Below are 24,480 nucleotides of genomic sequence, written 5' to 3'. Positions count from 1 at the left end.
TGGCTGACAAGGGATTACCAGACATTTGAGGAAAAAAAAAAAAGTCTGAGAAAAAGAAAGCCAAGAGAAGGGGGGGAAGTAAATTTTAAAAATGCAAAAAACACCCCAGATGAAATAAAGATAACACCCTTCTTTTCCTCTTAATTAGCAGAATTCTAATAACTATCCTCAGAGAGATTCAAAAGAATAATGTATCCATAATTATAGAAAAGGATCTATTAAAAAAGAACTAGAGAACAGAACAAAGATCTTGGAAATTAAATAGTAGAAGAGATAGGACTAAAGGCCATACTCATAGTAAATAAAACAGAAAATTGATCTCAAGAATAGATGTAATTTTTACTTGCTCTCTAAGAGTTCTAACTAAAATATATAGTAGAGAGAGAGAAAACAATGACATAACAAATCAGCTTTTCCTTGTTAATTCTTCTGCTAATGGAACATGCGAGTCTTCAGATTAAAAGGGACACCCATTGCCTACTAACATAAATGTCCATACTCTAGATATACTGAACTAAAATTAAAATTGTTTAAGTCTAACTAAGGATAAAGTAAAAAATAATCCCAAGCTTCCAGAGAGGAATAACAAGGTATCTACAACAAAATTAGATTGATATTGGACTTCTTACCATTAATAAAGGACACTCAAAGACAATAGAGAAATCTTTTGCCAAGTTTAAAGGCAAGAATAAGAAATTTTAAGACTCGTCATGCTTTAAAATTTCCTACTCATGCCACCCTTATGAAAAATTTTCTCATGGATGTATTCTAACTAAATAACAATGTAAATACAAAATGAATAAAAAGTATAAAAATGATAGCTGATGATAACCTTCATAATAGCTTATATATTTCATAATTATAATATCCATTCCTGATGACTAAGACATTTTCTCTTGAGAGCTAGGGGTTAAGTGGCTTAGGTGTATATTGTTTTCTTAGTTCTACGATGAATATTTACTAATTATAGTATAGCAATGTGAGAGTCACTTTCCAACTATCTCAGAGTGAAAGCCAAAGGCTTTACAATAGCCTAAATAGCCTTATGTGATCTGGCTCCTTGCTATGTCTCTGACCTCATCTCCTAACACCTTACCCTTCTCTCTCTCTCTACTGCATGCACAGTGACTTTGTTGCACTTTTTTGAACTGCTGTGCAATCTTCCACTTCAGGACTTGCTTCACGACTTGTGCCCTCTGCCTGAATCACATATTTCCCAGTGAGCTGCATGTCATTTTCATTTCCTTTAGATTTCTGCACAAATGTCACCTTAGTGAGGCCATTCCTTGATCTTTCTTCTCTATATGTAATAGCAACTTGCTATCCCACATTCTCTCTTCCTTTTTCTCCTTAGCACGTAATTACTATATATCATATTATGTATTTACATAAAATTTACATAAAATTACATAATTATGTATTTAGTATATTTGTTTAGCCTTCAAGAAAGGAATGTAGATTTCTTTTATTTCACGTATCAAATTTGATAATTTAAAAATAATATAAAAATCAGGAGTTGGGAAAGGAAAATGAGAATGTTGTAGAAGTATATTAATTATATCATCTTGCATAGCAGACTTAATAACATTAACTAAAGTATAAACAGCAGAAGAATTGAAAACAGAAACTGCTAAGGGTGGATACCTCTGGAAAGTCAGACTAGGATGAGAGGAAAGGGATTATAGCTTTTCATGTCTTGTTCCTTCTTATGAATTTAATTTGGAGCAGGGAGTCATATTATAAATTTTTTTTAAAGATTTTATTCAGCTTAAAATCAGCTTACTTTTTTAACATTAGGTTTATTGAGCTATAATTTATATATTTTAAAATATCTTTTTAGTGTACAGGTCAGTCAGTTGACAAACTCATTAGTGTAATCATCATCAAAATCAAGAATATAACAGTTCTGTCAGGTAAAATTTCCACATGTTCTCTTGCAGTCAACTCGTCCCTCCAAGCAAGCCCATGATAATTAGTGATCTGGTATTCCATCCTTTTACTTTAATGTACATCTCTTATTTAATGTGTGTTTCATATAGCCTGAGTATAATTTAATCTTAAATCCTATGTAATCTGATCATCTTTATTTCAATTTTTATCTTTCAGTTTAGATATTTACATTATTTAATATGATGTTTGATATATCCTAATTAAAGTCTATGATTTTCTAATTGTTCCTTTTGTTCTTTGTTCTTTTTTTCCTTTTATTCTGCCAGCTTTGAGGTTGACTATTTTTTTTATTTATATATACTATTGGCTTATTGATACCTCTTTAAAAAATTACTGTTAGTGATTACCTACAGATATTAATTTAATTTTTAAAAGTCTAGTTTAAAATGTCAGGGATACCTGGCTGGCTTAGCTGATAGCGCATGTGACTCAATCTTGGAGTTGTGAATTTGAGTCCACATTGAGTGAGATTACGTAAAAATAAAAAAAAAAAATCTTAAAAAAACAACAAAGTATAAGATAAACCAATAAAAATAGATAGATAAGAAATCTATACCAAAATATTACTATTGATACTTTGGGGGATTGGGTTTGAATTAGTCTTTCACACTTTTCTATATATCATCCCTAACTTCCCACATTAATGGTGATTGATTTAAAAAAAAATGAGAGATGGAGAGAGAGAGAAACTGGGCCTTTCACTGAAAGATGGGTTAGGAAGATTAAAGAGAAATGCTTGATAATTAGTCAATTGCTAGGGGTTGTTTTGTGAATATGGAAAGTAACCTCATGTCTATCTTACCATAAAATACATTTTAGCTATTTCTTAGGAATTTAGGTATTTTGTCTCCAGCAGGAAAGGTGGTTTTCATTGACTTAATTCTGCCTGAAAGTTTTCCAGATATTTTGGCAAAGCCAAACCTGCAGAAGGTTAATTGTGCATCGCCAAAATTCAACTCCCTCCCTGCTATTAGAGTAGGCTTTGAAAACTGTAGGATCTTTGCCAGATCAATTCTGTTATAATCAGAAAATCCAAAATACATATGTGGTGGATAGTTTATAAAATATCTAGATTGTATTTTCTCTGAATAGAGGAGGAATAATAATAAAAATACAGCTCTTTGAATTTTTGTAATGTCATTTCATTTTTTAAAACAGGTTCTGTATCTGCTTTGTAATTATATCTATTGATCTGTGACTTTTTGTTTTCTTTGTAGCTATTCAAAGGCTTTGTGCATAGCATTTGAGGTACTTCAGGGTTTGCAGTATATGAACAAGCATGGTATAGTACACCGGGCACTTTCTCCTCATAATATTCTTTTGGACCGAAAGGTAATTGTCATATAATACATTAAATATTTACTTGTTTTTTGTGGTTGAAAGCTACTGAAAGCAGACCCTTTCAATCAGAGGGTCTTTGGAATACAAATACGTTTTAATAATATTCATAATGAAATGGCTGTATGAACGTGACATACTTCTGGTGGTTAGAAAAAAACAACTACCTTTAATGGGGTGCCTGGGTGGCTCAGTTGATTAAGTGTCTGACTTCAGCTCAGGTCATGATCTTGGGGTTCGTGAGATCTAGCCCTACATTGGTTCTCCACTGTCAGCACAGAGCCTACTTTGGATCCTATCTCCCTCTCTCTGCCTTTCCTGCCCCCCTCTCAAAAATAAATAAGCAATTAAAAGAAAAAGAACTATCCTTTAATTTTTTAAGTCCATGAGTTTTTTCATATGCATTATTCCTTCTTCCCCAAGACTCATTTTCTAACTTCATGTTTTGTTTTTCCTTTCATTCACTTTCTGAAATGTATGCATTGTAGCTTCCCAGTCCAGCCCTCTGAATTTGCTTTCATTTAAAAAAAAAAAAAAAGTTTATTTATTTTGAGAGAGAGAGAGAGAAAGCATGCGTGCATGGGAGGAGCAGAAAGAGAGAGATAGAGAGAATCCCAAGCAGGCTCCCTGCTGCCAGCACGGAGCTAATGACATGGGGCTCCATCTAACAGATCGTGAGATCATGTCCTCCTCTGAAATCAGGAGTTGGTCATGTAACCAACTGAGCCATCCAGGCACCCCTAAATTTGCTTTCATTTAAATTCTTTAAAATTTAAAGAAAGCTTCTCTTGACACAGTATTTTTTTGATAGTGCAACTGTATTGTTGCATTTTCTCCTGTTTAGTCTTCTTCCTCCTCCCTGTTTTTTCTTCTTTATTTTATTCCCCATTTATTGTCTTTATTTACCAGCTGTTCATACCCAGCTTCTTTTTTTTATTGGAGTACCACTTCTCTACTTGCGTATCTTATGGGGGATTAATAAGAAGCAAGTCAACCCCTGTAAGAGAATTATGGGTAGCAAGATGGTATATTTTCAGGAAAAATCATACTTTCATTTTTTTCATAAGCATATAAAATAGTTTTGAGAGAATTATGTCTGGAGAATTATTTTTTATATTAGAAGGATTATTCTTTTCCTCCTTTTTATATTAGAAGGATTAAGTCTTTTCCAGACTTTTAATACAATTATGCTATGGTATTCAAAATCATAAAAGCTAAAATGGTACTCATTAATTTCATATTTATGGCAGTGGAGTATATAACCAATCTGAGTTGTTTTAAGATATAAATGTTTTGTAATTCTGAGAAATAAAGTTCTTGAGAAAAAACAAATCTTAAAATCAACTTAATGTTTTTTAAAGTCTTAAATACCTAAAAGGAGGAAAACTTAAAGAGACTTACAAAATTTATATTTGTCTTTTATTAAGAATCTCACTCATCATATTATGGCCTTTTCAAACAATATAAACGATTATGAATCTAGCAGATTCACTAATATCTTAATGATTTGGGAACTGATCTTTTCAAGTAAAGAATTCCCTTGTCAGGGTTAAATTTATAACATTATGAATGGACTTTTAACTCCTTGAAAAAACATTCTTTTGTGAAAATTATCAAAGATGTTCTAAGCAGGGATTCAAGACAAATGAAAACATTTCTGCTCTTTTTGTCTTGTCAACATATCTGGAAAATATTAAAGGAAAAAATTTTTAAGTTATTTGTTGTTTTGATATCTATATACAAGTTATATATGTGTATATAGATACATACATATGTAAGTGTATACATATACATACACATATATTTGTAATTAGTTTAAAGCAGGCTTCATGCATTGGTAAACAGTTTTTAATATAATAAAATATGATTTTTAATGTACCTCACTAATGGTGATTTCCTTACTTATGAAATATATTCTGATATTTTTTCCTACTAGTAATATAGTATTTAATAGTGCTTTTCTTCTTATTATTGTAGGGACATGTTAAATTGGCTAAATTTGGACTTTATCACATGACAGCTCATGGTGACGATGTTGATTTCCCAATTGGGTGAGGATATGTTTTCTTTTTTTCTCAGATTATCTTAAACTTTGTAATATTTGATAAAATGTATATTCTGTTAATAGTGATATTACTTTCTGATTTAAAAAACTAGCTTTCCTTTATTAACATATTTTAATCTTCCATATACTTTTAAAAGAGTAGACAACGAGTTTTTCCCAGTATCCAAAATATACCTGATGTTGATATTTCATTGAACTGTCAGAGTCTAATAGAATATTGAACTTCTTCACCTTTTAATGCTTACTAATTAATTTTATTTCATCCAGAATTAGATAAAATTAACACAAGAAGGCCTTAATTCTCATTTAATGATAATGTGTGTTCCTTAAAAGACTGAGAAATATTATTCTTATATCATTTGGTACTGTTTCTAAGTTTAATTCCTTGTTCTCTGAGATATAATTGTATATTAAGACTCAAATTGAGTCACTGTAGGTATCAGAGGTAATGGGGTAGAAAGTCTGTGTTTAAGTTTGGAGACGTTTATTTGATCACTTCTGATAGGGAATTCTAGTTTACGTTGGCCTCTAAGAAAGGAAAGCTATTTTATCCTGTTTCAACCAGATGCTTGTGATGCAGATTTTTGTGTTATATTTATTGTGGGATTGTTCTTTAGACATTTTAATAATATAATTCTTTTATTTTTTGAGTGTTTAATTTTGACATTATTTTCAATACATAGAAATTTCAAAGTAGTACAAAGAATCACTGTATAGCCTTCACTCAGATTCCCCAAAGGTTAACATTTCACTACATTTGCTTTATCTCTTTCCTTTTTCTTACACATATACGTGTATATACATATAAGTTTTTTTTAATCATTTAGGAGTAGTTAATGCATCTGATGGCTTTTTAACCCTAAATACTTCAGTTTGTATTCCTAAAGAAAGGAGTTTTCTTATATAACCACAAAACAAATACCAAAACAAAGAAATTAAAATTGATATAGTAGGGGCACCTGGGTGGCTTAGTCGGTTAAGCGTCCGACTTTTGCTTAGGTCATGATCTCGCAGTTCATGGGTTCGAGCCCCGCGTCGGGCTCTGTGCTGCCAGCTCAAAGCCTGGAGCCTGTTTCAGAGTCTGTGACTCCCTCTCTCTCTGACCCTCCCCTGCTCACGCTGTCTCTCTCTCTCTCTCCTAGAAATAAAACATTAAAAAAATTTTTAAAAAAATAAATAAAAATAAAAAAATAAAATTGATATAGTAGTGTTATCTAATCTAGAGACTTGAACCATAATGTTCAGTTGCTTTGTGATTTATTTACTTATTTATTTATTATTTATTTTATGTCTTTATTTTATTTTGAGAGACAGAGACAGAGAGCAAGTGAGGGAAGGGCAGAGAGAAAGGGAGACACAGAATCTGAAGCAGCCTCTGGGCTCTGAGCTGGCAGTCAGCACAGAGCCCGAGGCGGGGCTTGAACCCTAGGACTGTGAGATATGACCTGAGCCAAAGTTGGACGCTTAACCCACTGAGCCACCCAGGCACCCCATGATTTTTTTAATAGTATCCATTTGTGTTTTGCTCTTTGGGCCCTCTCAAATCAGTTCTGTCACTCTATTACCAAGAATGGTGGTTTGGAATCATGGCATGTGTTTTTGCAAGAGAACGTTGCTTAATTAGATGTTTAAAAAAAGAGATTCATTTCTAAATTATCCTTTCATCTTTATAAAGTAGATTGTAGGGTGGTACCTAAAATTTTTGTTAGTTAGGACATAGCTAATAATCTTAAAATAAATTGCTTCGGTATTCCTTCCTTTATTTATTAAGACAATATTTATTGAGCACCTTCTCTTCTGGTTGCTGGATGTGCAAAAATGGATAAGGTAGATTCGTCTCCTCAAGAAACTCTTTGTTTCATGGGAAAATTTCCTCTTTTGATGGCCTATTTATTAAGGTACAATAAATAATTGTATAGTTTGCATACCAAAACTTGTGGTTGTAGGAAACAAACAATTGTTTTCCAAGCTCGAAAACTATTTTATAAAAATAGCCTACATTTTATTTGTTTAAAAAAAAGAAACCTTTAAATGTAATAAAAATAAGTCCACAATAAAGCTCTAATGTCTTCTTTAATATGCAATAATTGCCTTTTGAAGTACTTTTTAGGGAGCAGTAGTCTGATAGGAAGTATGTGATTGCTGCTGCTTCAGGTTGTCTAGATCAATCTGTATGAGAAAGAACTCCAAAACCATAATTTAAACATAAATTACTTTAATTTTTTTACCTTTAAATCCAAGGTGCTTTATTTAGTAATGAATAGAAGAAAGGAAGTGATTTTTTGTAAAGCACATCAAGCATGTTGAAGAACTATATTTGAATTTAAAATGCTTGAGTAGAATTGGTCTTGTGTGCCATTTGTTCTGGTTTACTTTGAAGTCTTGGACCCAAAGGGCCTGACCAGAAAGTATCAAAGAGCAAAATGTGAAACATTAGCCAGGAAAAATAAAGTGATCAAACAGCTAAGGCATGAAAGAAAATATTTACACCAGAAGAAGCTTGCCGTTGATTCAAAAGACAAATATTAAGGAACAACAAAGTAAAATGTTAACATCTGTTTCAGAATATTGTAAAGAGTTAGAAATTGGACATTCATTTCAGTTGGCCAGTAGCTTAATACCTTGTTAAAACATCAAACAGATGATGAAAGCCACTTATGTTTACCTCACTAGTCATAGTCATACTATGACTTAAAGCATACTTAAAGCAGAGTTCTGGTAATTTTCTTTGAGTGTTGAAATGCTATGCTAAAGAAGAGACACATGTCGAAAGAAGATAGTCTGTATTTAAAAACAATCCTAAGGTTTATTATTTTTATTAATTACTTTAATTATTTCTTGATTTGAAGGGAAATTCGAATTTTTGGAGCAAGGATCACCTCTGTTTCTAGAGATTACCAGTTGAAACTTTTAGGTATAAAGATTTACCTATAGTATTTCTCGATTTTTATCTAACCACAGCAATATTTTTGGATAAGATTTTCTGGAAATCAGGATTAAAAATAAACAGTTTTCCATCTAGTTGTATTATGGTGTTATGATTAGAAATACAGTGTTGTATTTGTGTCATATTTTCCATTTTTATAAAAACATCTTTAGGTACTCACTAATATTTATAACAGTTTGGTGAGGTAGACATTACTATTCCTANCCAAGCGAAAGTCGGATGCTTAACCGACTAAGCCACCCAGGCGCCCCTCCTATTTTCAGATTAAGTAACCATAGTCCTGTTAAAAATGAAACTGGAACACAGGTATTATAATAATATCAAAGCCATACTTCTTCCACTAGGTTTTAGTTGTTTACAGAGATGTCGTTTAGACGAGCAATATGATCACTCTAGGGTTAAAATAACATAATACAAATTTGTATATGAGAGAAATATATGAGCAGATTAAAGGCAGATATTAGTAACATCATCATCATCATTGTATTAAAATGGAAATAAATTTAAAACCTAATTTACCTATTTGAATTTAAGTTCTATCCTCTGATTTAATTGACTTATATTTTACATGTAAGTAAGTACTGGCAATCATAGTATGAGGAGGTGGCTATAGATTAATGCAGGAAGAGAAATGGAAGTAATATTTGAGTGCCTACATATATTACATAGATGTTCCATATACTTACACATTTTTATTGTAGTCACTATTGCAGGGTGCCATTATAATCTAATGTCCTGGAATTGAAAAAGCCAGATAATTGTGCTCATGACTAAGTCTGATGATAAACGAAGAAAGGGTATGTACCAATGCAATAAGTAGGGCAGAGTTCCACTCATTTTTATTTCTAAAGCTGTTTTTGTTTCTTTTTTTTTTAATTTATGTTTTTTTATTTTTGAGAGAGAGAAATGGGGGTGGAGGTGGGGAGGGACAGAGAGAAGGAGACACAGAATCTGAAGCAGGTTCCAGACTCTGAGCTGGCAGCACAGAGCCCAACATGGGGCTCAAACTCACAGACTGCAGGATGATGACCTGAGCCGAAGTTAGACATTTAACCAACTGAGCCACCCAGGTGCCCCTGTTTTTGTTTCTTTTGTTTCTAGGCAGTAAGATTTAAATTTAGTAATTCTCAGTATATCTGATACTTATGTACTGTGTCCTTTTTAAATTTCCTGTAAAGGGGTATCTGGGTGCCTCAGTCAGTTATGACCAACTCTTGATTTTGGCTTAGGTCATGATCTTGTGATTTGTGACATCAAGCTCCACCTTGGGCTCTGCATTGTCATTGCAGAGCCTCCTTGGGATTCTCTCTCTCCCTCTCTCTGCCCCTCCCCTGTTCACACATATATGCCCTCTCTCCCTCTCTCAAAATAAACAAATAAACTTTTAAAAGATTGTCTGTGAGGTAGTCTTAATGGGCATTTTTGAAAGGAAATGTTATTTTTTAACAAAAATTTACTGAGCATCTATTATATTTAAATTTTTTTGGTAGTTGCACAGGGTTTATAAAAGTGAATATGATACACCAATGCCCTCAAGTTGTTTGGGTTTTTTCAAAGGAGGGTAAATTTTTGTATACTAAGTATTATAAACATAAAAAAAAAACCAACATAAAAATGGGTTGTATTACATATTGTGTATAGTCCATTACATACCTATAAAACAAGTAAAGTAAGTATCTTATAGTCATTAGAGAACCATAAAGATATAGCTAAAATACCATGAGGATTCACTGAGAAAAGTAATAATTTCCATCTCAGCAAATCAACTTAAGTTGTTTTGGAATTATTCATAAAATCAATTCATTAGAAAATTAAAGTTAGAAGTTTGACACATTTTATAGAGTATACTTTTTAAAAAGGCTTTGTCTGGTTTTTTAATGTTTTATTTACTTTTGTGAGAGAGAGAAAGCACAAGTGAGAGAGAGAGAGAAACTGAAGTGGGCTCTGTGCTGACCATAGAGAGCAGATGCGGGGCTCAAACTCAGGAACACAAGATCATGACCTGAGCTAAAGTTGGATGCTCAACCACTCAACAGACTGAGCCACCCTGGAGTCCAAAGGCTTTTTTATTAAATAAAATGGCTTACATTTTTTTATTTTAGAAGACAGAAGATATTAACAGTATTTTAGTCTGATAAGATATTTTATATAATAATATGATTTTACCAACTCCTTTATATTTATTGTTGAATTTCCTGCTAAAATATTTTTTATATTTGGGGTGCCTGGGTGGTCCAGTCAGTTAATCATCTGACTCTTAATTTTGGCTCAGGTCATGATCTTATAGTTGGTGGGTTCAAGCCCCACGTTGGGCTCTGCGCTGAGTGCAGAGTGTACTTGGGATTCTCTCTCTCTCTCCCTTTCTCTCTCTCCCTCTAAATATTCAGATGGTTAGGAAATCTGTAATCATAATTTAATAGAGTAATATATCAGAATTAAAATTCAAGGAATCACTTCTCTGGATTCTTAAAAACATTTGATTTAACATCATAACATTTTCATTAAAATTCTTTTTTTTTTAATATTTTTATTTATTTCTAGGAGAGAGAGAGACAGCGTGAGCAGGAGAGGGTCAGAGAGAGAGGGAGTCACAGACTGAAACAGGCTCCAGGCTCTGAGCTGGCAGTCAGCACAGAGCCCGATGCGGGGCTCGAACCCACGAACCGCGAGATCACGACCTAAGCGAAAGTTGGACGCTTAACCGACTAAGCCACCCAGGCGCCCCTAAAATTCTTAATAAAAAGGACTATGTGAATACTTCCTTAATGTAGTGAAAATCATCCACCTATCTATATCTGTCTGTTATTAGGTAGAGAGACTGATCTCAACCCAAAAGTTTTCAGGTTTTAAACAAAATGTTTATTAACACCACTGTCATTTGACAATGTATTCCTGGCACTAATGAATGCAGTTGCACAAGGAAAAGAAATCAGATAAATATAAATGGAAAGAAGAATCATAAAATTATGATTTATTCAGTGAAATTATTAGAAACAAAAATTCCAGGAATGCAAGGTTGGTTAAACATTAGGGAATTAACTAATATATTTAAACTCATTATAGAATATAAATGAAAAGAATCATATGTTCTCTTTGTAATAAATGCAGAAGAGGTATTTATAAATACATTTTAAAAACTTTTTAAACTTATTCATGGTTAACACCAATAGAAATTTTTGTACTAGGAGCTATAATGATTGAAAGGAGGAAACAAAACTGTCACTTTAAACAAATCAGTTAAGCATAACTGATTTGATTATCTACAAGACTACTCAAAAGAATTCTCCCATAAAAGATGAGGGTTTAGTGAGGTTGTAGATACAAAATTAATACAAAGAAATTATTTACAAATCAGCAAAAATATATATAATACCTAATAAGAATCTAATCAGGTATGTTCACTATCTCTGTGAAAGAAACATAAATCCTTTTTAAAAGACATTACAAAAGGCCTAAATAAATATAGAGATACCATGTTCATAGACTGTTANTATAAAATTATATGGTTTATTTTTTAAGATATATAGACATATATGAATTAAAAATAACTGTAACAAGAACATAACATATATTATATTATTTGTTATAATATATGTTATTATAATAAGTAACATAAATAATAGTTAAGTTTTGAGAATATTATTTAATTATTAATTAAAGTATATGTTATATACAATTTATATTTATTAAACAATAATATAGATTATATTGAATGTTATATTTATATTATAAAAATATTGTTTAATTATTAATTAAATAATAATATGAAAGCATAATATAAATGTGAAATATAAAATTAAATATATATATATGTAAACAAACATCTGAAAAGTACCTAGACACTCCTGCAGAGGAATTAAAAGATGTGTGTGTTTTGAGAGGATTTGATTTAGCAATTATTGGTGATTATTTATATAATGTTATAGACTTAAAATAGTATAATGGTACGGTGTCAGGCAAGCTTACCAATAGAACAAAATAGGTAGCTAAGATGCAAACCAACATGTATGGAGAGAATTTATATGTGGTAGAAGCTGGTACTATGGACTAGTTCTAGTTCCCTAGTTCTAGGGAAATAAAGTATCAATAAATGGAATAGGTCTCAATTGATTATCTGGGTAGGAATGGAACTTCCAAGATGTCCTTCAGAGTTTGGCCAAATAAATTAAGTGCATCAATACAATGAAATTATTGACAATTTTCAAAGAGAATGAGGCAAATCTACACTTATTTTTATGGAATGATCTCTAAAATGAACTCTAAGTGAAAAAGCAAAGGTGTGCAGAGTAGTGTGTATAGTATGCGGCCCCATGGAGCAGTGGTGATGGACGGTCAAGTTTATCTCTATATAAATATGTATGGGTATATTTTTGGAGTACGGAGATGGGAGAGTCTTTTCCATATTTATAATTTTAAAGATTTTGACATTCCTACTACTTAAAAGAATACATACTATTTTCAAAGATAGAATGTACTTTAAATAATAGTTACATGTAAGGAGAAGACAGGTAGTAAGAAGGAAAGGAAGACACCTGGAAACAGAATTCTGCAAGAAGACAATGGCTCAGAAAGAGAGGAAAGCAAAGAAAGGAACTAATGCTTCAGAGAGACACAGTAGCTTTAAAATTATTTGAGACTCATATTTTCTCTTGATTCTAGACACAAAGATCTATATTATGATAGTTTGGAATTCTTCCTAGCAAAGATGTTAATCTGATTTCACTGGACTTTTACATAGATCTTACTATACTGATAGTAAAAGCATAGTATTACATTTACTCTTGTAGTTTGTAGTAATTGTTCATTTATTTAATATATCATTGTAGGTATCCATCATACTTGGCCCCTGAGGTAATTGCGCAAGGAATTTTCAAAAGCACTGATCATATGCCAATTGAAAAACCATTGCCTTCGGGCCCCAAATCAGATGTGTGGTCTCTTGGAATCATTTTATTTGAGCTTTGTGTGGTATGTATAAAGAAATATTAAACTAATAAGAAATTGTATGCTTATTAGATTAAGATTTTTTGGAGAGCTCTCTAAGGAGAGCTACTTAGTAATAATACGTTTTTGCTTTCTGGATTCACTAGATACAAGGGAAAAAGGCTTAAATCTATTTGACTTGTTAAAAAAATACTGTTTGACAGTTTATTTGCATATTATTTTGATATCTTTAGAAGTGTTTGTTTTGTTCTTTTACTAAGTATGAAAATTTTACACCATACTAAGTGTAAAAAATTAGTTCTAGAAATGTTTGCTCTAAAACTACTTACACCCTTTGACGTGTTCATGCTCTCCGTTCTGTGGTATTCTTTTTTCCCTAAATACCTTCTTCTCTTCTATTCTCTTATATTTTCTAGAAGACTCACTTTGTAGTTGTATTTTATGAGACCTTTCCTAGATACTCTCTTTATTTATTAGGGCAAAGACTAATCTGCTATTAAAGAGAAAGATTTTAAAGATATAGTAGCTTAGAGAACATAGGTGTTTTGTGCCTCCTGTAACACTCCACATCATGCAGAAATCCAGACTCGGGCTCTGTCAATCTCAAATGTCTAGTTTCTAAAGCCAGTTTCTTTATCATCATTTTTATCCATAAGGAAGGAGAGGAGTATGTTCATGGTACTGTCTTTAAGAAAATGATCTGGGTACCTGCGTGTCTCAGTTGAGAGTCCAGCTTTTGATTTTGGCTCAGGTTTTGATCTCGTGGTTCATGAAATTGACCCCCACATTGGTCTCTGGCCTGACAGTGTGGAGCCTGCTTGGGATTCTCCCTCTTCCTCCCTCTCTGTCCCTCCCCTGCTCATACGCGCGCTCTCAAAATAAATAAACATGAAAAATAATTTTTAAAAAAGATGATCTAAAAGTGCAAATATCAACTCTGTATTTTTCATTGGTGACATTTTACTTAAGTGGCTACGTTGAATATAGGTACAAGGGAGACTAAGAAATGTAGTCTTTAGCTGGACATATAAATATTGAGAAAGAAGATGAGAATGAATTTAGAGGGACAGCTAACAGCCTGTTATGGCCAAGATGGGAGTAATTTTGGAGGAACAATTAACGGTCTGTTAATCCTACTTCCAAATAACTGCAAGCATTAGGTCCTTATCTTCTTTCCTCTTTTATTATGACACGTGTCACATGTGCCTACTTTACTTGGACAATGAGATCTTTAGAATCAGAAATTTTTCATCTATACTGCTGTTGGAAAAATGAAGTAAAATTATATATGTATATGTGTGTGTGTGTGTATATGTATGAAGTACTTAGTATAGTATGTTATATAGCAAATAGTCCATAAACTTGGAAGATAAAGTCAGAAGAGCTATGTGAATTCCAAGAAAGGAAATATTTATTTCATAATAGGGGCTTCATGACATTTTAAGTGGTACTTAAGTTTAGATAGTCTAGTTTAGAATGGCATACTGAATATAAGCTTAAATCTTCCTCTACTCCATCAAACTGTTAGAATTGATATAAAATATTAAGATATAAATTAATAGCACACTAACAACTAAAAAGGGAACTTTAGGTATGCTAAAAATCCTAGAAAATAGATGAGAAACTGTAGGAATACTGTTTTGCTAGGAAGCTCTTATCTATCACCAGAAAAGCAGACAGCCACTGTTCACCCAGAAGTTTCCATAGTCCAAAAGTTGTATAGGAAAATTTGTATTAAGAGGTGAGAACATATCTAAGAAATACCAAACACCTAAAACAATGCATCTACAATACAATACATGCAATAAATACATAGATCTACAATAAAAAAAGAAACAGAAGAATTTATACCACTGAAAGTACTTTAAAATAAATGTACATATTCTTTAGGAGATAAAGGAAACAATTCCATTTGTGAAACAATTATAGAAACTGTGCATCAAGAACATTTGATGAAAAGAACAAGAACCAGTTAAGGGTTTTAAGGGAAAAAAAATGTAACTGTTGAAATAAAGAAGTAAATGGATGGATCATAGGAAACTAGACACCCTGATCATAGATGATAAAGCTGAATGATTCCCCCAGAATATGTCACAAAGAAATAAAGAGATTAAAAATATAAAAGAAAATTTAAAAGGCAGGGAAGATAGTTCCAGATGTTCTAATATTTGTCATATATTAGTATTAGAAACCTAAACTAAAGGTGTTGGTTAAAAAGAACCCACTAATTACCTTGCAAGGCAAATGAAAAAAAAATCACAACATACAACAACAACAACAACAAATACTTAGAAATCGTATACTCTACTTTTAGAAGAATAACCAATAATGAAATAATGAGTAACATTTATTGAGAACTTTTCAAGAATCAGGTACTTTTCTAATCTCTTTACATCTATTATTTCAGTCAATACTCACACCAGTCTTATAAAATTTAATTATTATCTTTAGTTTACAGATCAGGAAATTGAAATACAGAGAAATTAAGCAACCTCTCCAGTTACAGTACTTGAGCAGATTTGTACCTATCAACTACATGCAAAGCTGTACTCTTAACTACACGCCAAGCTGCCTTCACTAAGTTATCACTGTTAATGAAAAATCTCCAAATGTGTCGAAGAGAAAAGACATACTTACCTACCAAGAATAAGATTGACATTAAACTTCTTAGTAGCTTGGATATAAGAAAGCAGTGGCACAATGCTATCAGAGTGCTGAGAGAGGTACTTTGAATTTTGAATTCTTTAACTCACAAAATTAACATTCAGGAGTGGGAATGAAATAAAGGATATATACACAATTTTGATAGCCATGAAGAAAAAAATTGCTGGTAGGTAAATAACATGAGTCAAAGCCTGTATGCCTGAATAGGCAGAGTGTGTTCACTGTATTGCAAGTAGTCAAATTGAACTGCTTCATATGTGGTGTGTGTGTGTGTTTATCACAGGTAGATAAATAGTAAACACTTAGATCAAAAAGATATATCAGAGCCATATTCTAGAAGACTTTGATTTTTGAATTGAGAAGTTTATATTTAGTTATATAAGGTATGGAAGACCATTTAAAGATTTTAAATAAGATATTGACTAAGTCAAACTTGCATTTCTAGAAGATTAATAGAAGTAGAGTAAGAAATTAAAAGAGGAATGGCAACTTTTTCTTTCAATGATCTCTCCACCTATAGTTCTAATTCCATAAATGTTTAAGAAAGCTTTTTGCTCTTTCTTAAAAAAAGAACATAGAGACTTTTTTTTCCTCCACGTAAAGACCAAGCTATATTCTTAAGCCTTTTCTTCCTTTTCTTAAATGTTTATTTATTTTGAGAGAGAGAAAGAGAGAGAGGGCACAAGCAGAGGAAGGACAGAGAGGAGAGAGAGAATCCCAAACAGGCTCCACACTCAACACTGAGCTCAGTGTGAGGTTCAGTCTCATGACCATGGGATCATGACCTGAGCTGAAAATCAGTAATCAAATGCTCAATCAACTAAGCTACCCAGGCATCCTGTAAGCCTTTCCTTTTAAGTCTACTTAAAGGATCCTATAAGTTTAATTTGTTAATAATAAAGGAAACATAATTGCCAACATTTATGAAGGATTTTCTGTGTGCAATAAATGCCAAGCACTTTTCATACATTATATAATCCTCATTGCAACCTGTGTGTCACATACAGTTAATATTCCAGTTTTATAAATGAAAAAAGTAAAACTTAAAGTGATTAAGTAATTTCCCCCAAGTTATAGAACTTGTGGTTGAAAGTCCAATTTGGCACACAACAGTTGCTCAACACATAATTGTTGAAGTTATAAGTGATTCCAGACTATTTCAAGCATTCCCCTGCGGCTAATAAGAAAACAATTAAAATACAATGTATGTGTCTTAAAATAAATGTACCAGGTTCTATGGAAGCACAAAGGATGGTTGTCTTATTCATTGTGGGAGGAGAAAGGAGTGTCATGGAATGTTTTTTAATAGAGATGACAGATTACCTGGATCTCATGATATATAAGTAGGAATTAGGTAAATGTAAGGAGAGTATGACTCTTTCACAGGGGACATTTGGTCTCTTAATCAAATCAGACTCCTGGTGGCCTGGAATCTCTCTAGACAACCAGGTATATATACGTTTCAAAAATGGGGAATGCTTGAGACCAAATTAGAATGTAATTGGTCCTTAGAAATGTGAAATGTTTAAATGTTAAACCAATGATTCTTCCTTAATGGAGCTAACTCTAAAAGTGAAATAAATCCTCTGAAGAGAAAAAGAGGTACCTGATAAAATCATTTTCAGCTCTGGGGGAAAAAATACCTCCCTGAAAAAAGATGTAAATTTTAACACAAATTTCTTTTCCCATTTTATGTAGGGAAGAAAATTATTTCAAAGCTTGGATATTTCTGAAAGACTTAAATTTTTGCTTACATTAGGTAAGTGTCTCACAATTGATTATTTTTCAAGTACAAATATAATCTTTAGTGACTTTTAGTAATCATACACATTAATAAGGTATTCTAAAATAGTGAATACACTGAAATATCCTGACTTTTTACATTTTCTAATGACCAGTGGTAAGCATTAACAAGACAATTTAAGAAGTGCTTTATGAAATATTATTGTAGTGCTTTCCTTATTCATTAAGAAATTCTAATGTGGATAGATATTATCTTAGCTTCATGATCTAGCCAAGTAAACTAAGTTGTGATATCAAAATATGAAAATATAAAATTATACTCCTCTGTAGCAGTTTACCTTCTGATAATATATCTTAAATTTTGAGCTTTCTATTTGATAAGTCATGTGTGAATAATGACTGAGAAGAACGTTTATTTTTTTTCTCTTAACAAGCTCATTTATTTTACATGTATATTAGACCCTAATGTTTTAATTCAAGTTTACAAAAATTTTTGTAATGTATTTTAGATTGGAATAAATTAAGCATGTATGGTAATAAAGGAGACAAAAACAGTGATAGAGCACTTTATATGAAAGAGTGACAGATTGGTGTCCAGGTATATAGGGTTTATAAGTAAGAATATATATAGAAAAGTATTATTAAATATTGAATAACAATGAATTACAAATATAACTACACTAAATTTTACCATATTTACAACATTTAATTTCAGCATTTGATAATAAGGCTATGAAAGAGTCTTGGAGATTTCTTCATATGGCCTACAGACTAAACTTATACTTTATTATTTTTTAATATATTTTTTAATGTTTATTGGTATTGAGAGAGAGAGAGAACACACACACACACAAATGAGGGAGGGGCAGAGAGAGAGGAAGAGAGAGAATTCCAAACAGACTCCACCCTGACAGCATGGAGTCTTGTGCAGGGCTCAATCCTATGAACTGAACCATGAGATCATGACCTGAGCTGAAATCAAGAACCAGGCATTTAACTGACTAAGCCAGTTGGGTGCCCTTACTTTATTATTATTAATTTTTTAAATTCTAAATCCATGTAGTTAACATACAGAGTCACATTGTTTGAGGTGTACAATGTAGTGATTCAGCAAGTCTGTATATACTCAGTGCTCAACATGTTAAATATACTCTTAATTTCTTTCATCTATTTCACCTGTCCTCCTACCTACCTCCCCTCTGATAATTATCAGAGTTCAGTTCCCAGTTAATCTGATAGATAAGAAAAGCAGCATTAATTCCCCTCTGGTAACTGTCAGTTTGTTCTCTATACTGAGTCTGTTTTTTGTTTCTTTACTTTCTCCATTTGTTTTGTTTCTTAAATTCTGTATATGAGTGAAATCATATGGTATTTGTCTTTATCTGACTTCACATAGCATTATACTCTTTAGATCCATCCATATTGTGGCAAATGGCAAGATTCCATTCTTTTTTATGGCTAAGTGATATTCCAGTGTGTGTGTGTGTGTGTGTGTGTGTGTGTGTGTGTGTGTGTGTGTGTGTATACATATATATGTATAAAGTAATATCTTATATGTATAAAGTAATATCTTATTGTGGTTTTGCTTTGTATTTCTCTGATAGTGAGTGATATTGAACATTTATTCGTGTGTCTGTTGGCTATATCTGTGTGTCTTCTTTGAAGAAATGTCTGTTCATGTCTTCTCCCCAGTTTTTTAACTTGGTTTTTTTTTTAGTGTTGAATTGTAAGGTTCTTATTGTTATTTTATTTTATTTAAATTCCAAGATAGTTAACTTACAGGATATATGAGTTTCAGGTGTGCAATATAGTGATCCAAGAGTTGTGTAGGTTCTTTATATATTTTGGAAACTAACACTTTATCAGATAGATCATTTGCAAATATCTTCACCTCTTCAATAGGTTGTCTTTTATTTTTGTTGATTGTTTCCTTCACTGTGCAGAGCTTTTTATTTTGATGTAGTCCCAATAGTTTATTTTGCTTTTGTTTCTCTTGCCTTAGGAGATATATCTAGAAATATGGTGCTACAGCCAATGTCACAGAAATTCCTGCCTATGTTTTCTTCTACAATTTGTATGGTTTCAGGTCTCACATTTAGGTCCTTAATCCATTTTAATTTATTTTTCTATATGGTGTAAGAAAGTGGTCCAGTTTCATTCTTTTGGATTTAGCTGTCCAGTTTTCCCAACACTTTTTCCTCATTTCATATTCTTGCCTCCTTTGTTGAAGACTAATGGGCCATGTAAACATGAGTTTATTTCTGGGCTCTCTTTTCTTTTTCACTGATCTATGTGTCTGTTTTTGTGCAGGTGCCATATTGTTTTGATTACTACAGCTTTGTTACTACAAAAAAAAAAAATTAAATCTTGAAATCCAGGATTATGACACCCCCTAGATTTGTTGTTCTTTTTAAAGATTGTTTTGGCTATTCAGGGTCTTTTGTAGCTTCATACAGATTTTAGGATTATTCTAGTTCTGTGAAAAATGCTGTTGGTATTTTGATAGGGATTGTAAAAATTTGTACTATAAATCCTTAGAGATGTATGTGTATTCTCCACATTGTTTTTATACAAAAGAGTAATATGCGTATACACATTATATATATAGGGAGAGAGAACAAGAGAGAACATGAGGGGCGCCTGGGTGGCTTAGTCGGTTGAGCGTCCGACTTTTGCTCAGGTCCTGATCTCGCGGTTCGTGGGTTCGAGCCCCGCGTCAGGCTCTGTGCTAACTGCCAGCTCAGAGCCTGGAGCCTATTTCAGAGTCTGTATCTCCCTCTTTCTCTGACCCTCCTCTGCTCACGCTGTCTCTCTCTCTCTCCTAAAAATAATAAAATAAAATAGAGAGAGAGAACATGAGAATCTTCATCTTGAATCACTGCTTTATCTCACTTTTTAAGCTACTTTCAGTATCTGTAATTCAGTTAATATTTAGTGTTTAATGTATTTTTATCAAAACATGTAAGGAAACATGGAAGGACAGAGTTACAAGCTTTTTAATATTCCAGATCCCAAAACTGCATATCACATTTTTAAAAAACTATCAGAGTTCAGTTCCCATTTAACCTGATAGATAAGAAAAGCAGCATTAATTCATACAATTTTTCTGTGTTACAGGTTGTGTAGATGACACTATAATAGTTCTGGCTGAAGAACATGGTTGTCTGGACATTATCAAGGTTTGAAATTAATCTCTTACTGAAAATTTATGCATTCTGTATACTTGGGATATAATAGCAAGCTATTTTAAAGCTCTCTTTATTTCTTTTTGGATAATTTGCTTTTTCATAGAGTGACAAGCTAATGTAAATTAGTTTTACAAATAAAGACACTTTAGAAAAATCAAAGTGCCCTAGAATAGTAAACATTTGAGTAAAATATATTTTTTAAATGTGTCACTTTAAGTAATTCTTTTCTCTTTTTATTTACCAGGACCTTCCTGAAAATGTGATAGATCTTTTGAAGAAGTGTCTCACCTTCCACCCTTCCAAGAGGTCGATATTATTATTAAGACTTTGAGATTAGGGGCGCCTGGGTGGCTTAGTCGGTTGAGCGTCCGACTTTCGCTTAGGTCATGATCTCGCGGTTCGTGGGTTCGAGCCCCGCGTCGGGCTCTGTGCTGACTGCCAGCTCAGAGCCTGGAGCCTCTTTCGGTCTGTGACTCCCTCTCTCTCTGATCCTCCCCTGCTCACGCTGTCTCTCTCTCTCTCTCCTAGAAATAAATAAAACATTTAAAAAAAAAAAAAAATGAAAAAAAAAAAAGACTTTGAGATTATACTGAGATCTTGAATATATGATAAGCTGTGGAGTGTTTTCTTTCTTTCTTTTTTTAAAGAGAGAGAGAATGGGGAGGCATAGAGAGAGAGAGGGAGAAAGAGCGAGAGAGAGAATCTCAGGCAGGATCCACACTCAGCACAGAGCCTGATGCAGGGGTCAGTCTCATGAGTGTGAAATAATGACCTGAGCCAGAATCAAGGGTCACACGCTCAAACAACTGGGCCACCCAAGCTCCCCTGATGTATAAGTCATTGTGGGTTTTTTTTTTTTATTATGTATAATACTAATGGGTTAAATAAGAATATTTGCATACATATAGGAATATATATTGATATTAATATCATGACTGTTATAGCTCTAATGCATATTCATAAAAGAAGAAAAAAATAATTAAACCACAGTCAGAAAACTGGCATATTCCCAAAGAAGTTACTGGTTCATTTCCTAGCCTCCAATTAGAAAATCAGCTAAATTGTAGCTTTTCCCAAACACAAATGACGTAAGAGAAATGAGAACAAAGTTAATTGGCAAATTGTACTATAGTGTAGAATTTGGTAAACGTGAGGTAAGCTAACAATTCTTGATAATATAAAAGAATTTCTTAGAAGTATTATTTATTTTCATTTGAGGATATCACTATTAGACTTGCATTTGTCCCTCCTAAACTCACTTAAGTGTATACTATTTGAAAATAATTTATTTTAATTATTCTTTAGAAAAACATCTTTATCGGGGCATCTGGGTGGCTCACTTGGTCAAGCATCTGACTTCGCCTCAGGTCATGATCTCACAGTTCGTGGATTCAAGCCCCACGTTGGACTCTGTGCTGACAGCCAGCTCAGAGCCTGGAGCCTGCTTCAGATTCTGTGTCTCCCTCTCTCTCTGACCCTCCCCTACTCACACTGTCTCTCTCTCTCTCAGACATAAATAAAACATTTTCAAAAATTAAAAAAAAAAAAAAACATCTTTATCAATACATGTTAGGAAGAGTGGAATGGTATTAAAAACATAATTTTGGGTAAATATAGCACATTAAGAGAGGAGGAAGAAAACGAAAAGGAATTAGAATTTTAATTAATATATTCAGTAAAACAGGCACATCATAGTCAAGATAAAAGTAAAAAATGGAGACCCTCACATATAATAATCTTTGATAAATCATAAGGTGCAAAAAGCACAGTATGGGGAAAAATTCAGCATTTACTTATAGTCACTTCATTTTTTATATAAAAGTATACATCAAGACTCTGCTAAGGAGAGTTTTATTATTACTTTCTGTACTTGTGATGTATTTAAGACTTTTAACTATCCCCCTTTAGCTTTTTAACACATCCCCTTGAATGTGTGGCATTATTCTAGCAAATTTTTAATGACTTTCATTCATACTCTGTGTTTTAAATTTTTCTCAAGGCCAACTGCAGATGAATTAATGCAGGACAAGGTATTCAGTGAAGTGTCACCTTTATATACTCCCTTTACCAAACCTGCCAGTCTGTTTTCATCTTCTCTGAGATGTGCTGATTTAACTCTGCCTGAGGATATCAGCCAGCTGTGTACAGGTAATGATAGATAAGACAGAAAATAATATAAGCCTTATTTTTAAAGGAAGTATCCTTATCCTGTTTTCAGTTTTGTGTTTATCAAAAATATATATATGTAGTTACATATGTATATTAAAGTTATATAAGTGATATGCACTGTAACTGTTTTTTTTAATTTATTTATTTATTTTGAGAGAGAGAGAGAAAATGAGAGGAGGAGGGGCAGAGAAAGAGGGGAACAGAAGATCCAAAGTGGGCTCCATGCTGATAGCAGAGAGCCCAATGCGCAGCTCAAACTCATGAAACATGAGACCATGACCTGAGCTGAGGTCAGACACTTAACTGACTGAGCCAACCAGATGCCCCACCACACATTGTGTAACATTCATACTAAATGGAGAGGCAGATAAACATTTATGTTACTATTATTAATAAAGGACAGTATGAACATAGTACAGTGGAATCTTAGCCTGCTTAAGACATCAAGAAAGGCTCGTCAAAAGAGGCACCAATTGCCTCAAGACGTGAAGGATGGGATAGTTTGTGTTAGTTACCTATACAAGTTGCTGTTTTTGACCCTTATCCCTTTCCCACAGAGCCCGATATATCTGATATATGTATGGAATATATATCCCATTTTTTCCCAGAGTAACTGAATGTGCAGTGTGTATATCTTCATTTCATCCTTTGTGCATTGTATACTATGAATCTCCTAAAGGGACTCCGGGTTCTTCAATTATTATTTGTTGAGAATGTCAACTATTATTGCCTGTTGCCTTTTAATAAAAACAAAGTATGAGAGCTATGATTCTTTCCCATTTGCCATTAATAGATATAAACAGTGATTACCTGGCAGAAAGATCTATTGAAGAAGTATATTACCTGTGGTGTTTAGCTGGAGGTGACTTGGAGAAAGAGCTTGTCAACAAGGAAATCATTCGATCCAAACCACCTATCTGCACACTTCCCAAGTAAGGAAAGAAAGCTTTTCTTGAAAGTGAAAAAAAAATGTAGTAATAACATTTTTTTTAATTTGGGACTTTTGGGATAGACATTCCAACTAAGTAATTATGACAGCAATTGGGTCCTTTATCCATTTTGAGTCTATTTTTGTGCGTGGTGTGAGAAAATGATCTAGTTTCATTCTTCTGCAGGTTGCTGTCCAGTTCTTCCAACACCATCTGTTAAAAAGGCTGTCTTTTTTCCATTGGATACTCTTTCCTGCTTTGTCAAAGATCAGTTGGCTGTATACCTTTGGGTCCAGCTCTGAGTTTTCAATTCGATTCCATTGGTCTCTGTGTCTATTTTTGTGCCAATACCATACTGTCTTGATGATGACAGCTGTGTACTNATTGAGGATGATGTTAGCTGAAGGCTTCTCATAGATGGCTTTGATGATGTTTAAGTAGGTTCCTTCTATCCTGACTTTCTCTAGAGTCTTTAGTAAGAAGGGATGCTGTATTTTGTCAAATGCTTTTTTCTGCATCTATTCACAGGATCATATGGTATTT

At 32.8% G+C, this 24,480-nt stretch overlaps 1 protein-coding gene across 3 annotated transcripts in view; it reads left to right on the top strand.

Annotated features, from left to right (window-relative positions):
* Positions 1-24,480, top strand: part of TBCK (TBC1 domain containing kinase) — a 190,010-nt gene that overhangs the window by 47,476 nt on the left and 118,054 nt on the right. For all 3 annotated transcript variants that reach the window (XM_077755783.1, XM_077755782.1, XM_077755784.1), the window contains 8 exons: positions 3,168-3,282; positions 5,266-5,339; positions 13,127-13,268; positions 17,607-17,667; positions 20,769-20,830; positions 21,084-21,145; positions 22,839-22,987; positions 23,802-23,940. In XM_077755783.1, the coding sequence (XP_077611909.1) occupies positions 3,168-3,282; positions 5,266-5,339; positions 13,127-13,268; positions 17,607-17,667; positions 20,769-20,830; positions 21,084-21,145; positions 22,839-22,987; positions 23,802-23,940 (804 nt within the window). The remainder of the gene's footprint in view (positions 1-3,167; positions 3,283-5,265; positions 5,340-13,126; positions 13,269-17,606; positions 17,668-20,768; positions 20,831-21,083; positions 21,146-22,838; positions 22,988-23,801; positions 23,941-24,480) is intronic.

Source organism: Crocuta crocuta, unplaced genomic scaffold (genome assembly GCF_008692635.1).
Source record: "Crocuta crocuta isolate KB4526 unplaced genomic scaffold, BGI_CrCroc_1.0 scaffold92, whole genome shotgun sequence".
NCBI lineage: Eukaryota > Metazoa > Chordata > Mammalia > Carnivora > Hyaenidae > Crocuta > Crocuta crocuta.
The sequence above is the reverse complement of the archived record's forward strand: the minus strand, read 5'-3'. Positions and strand labels throughout refer to the sequence as shown.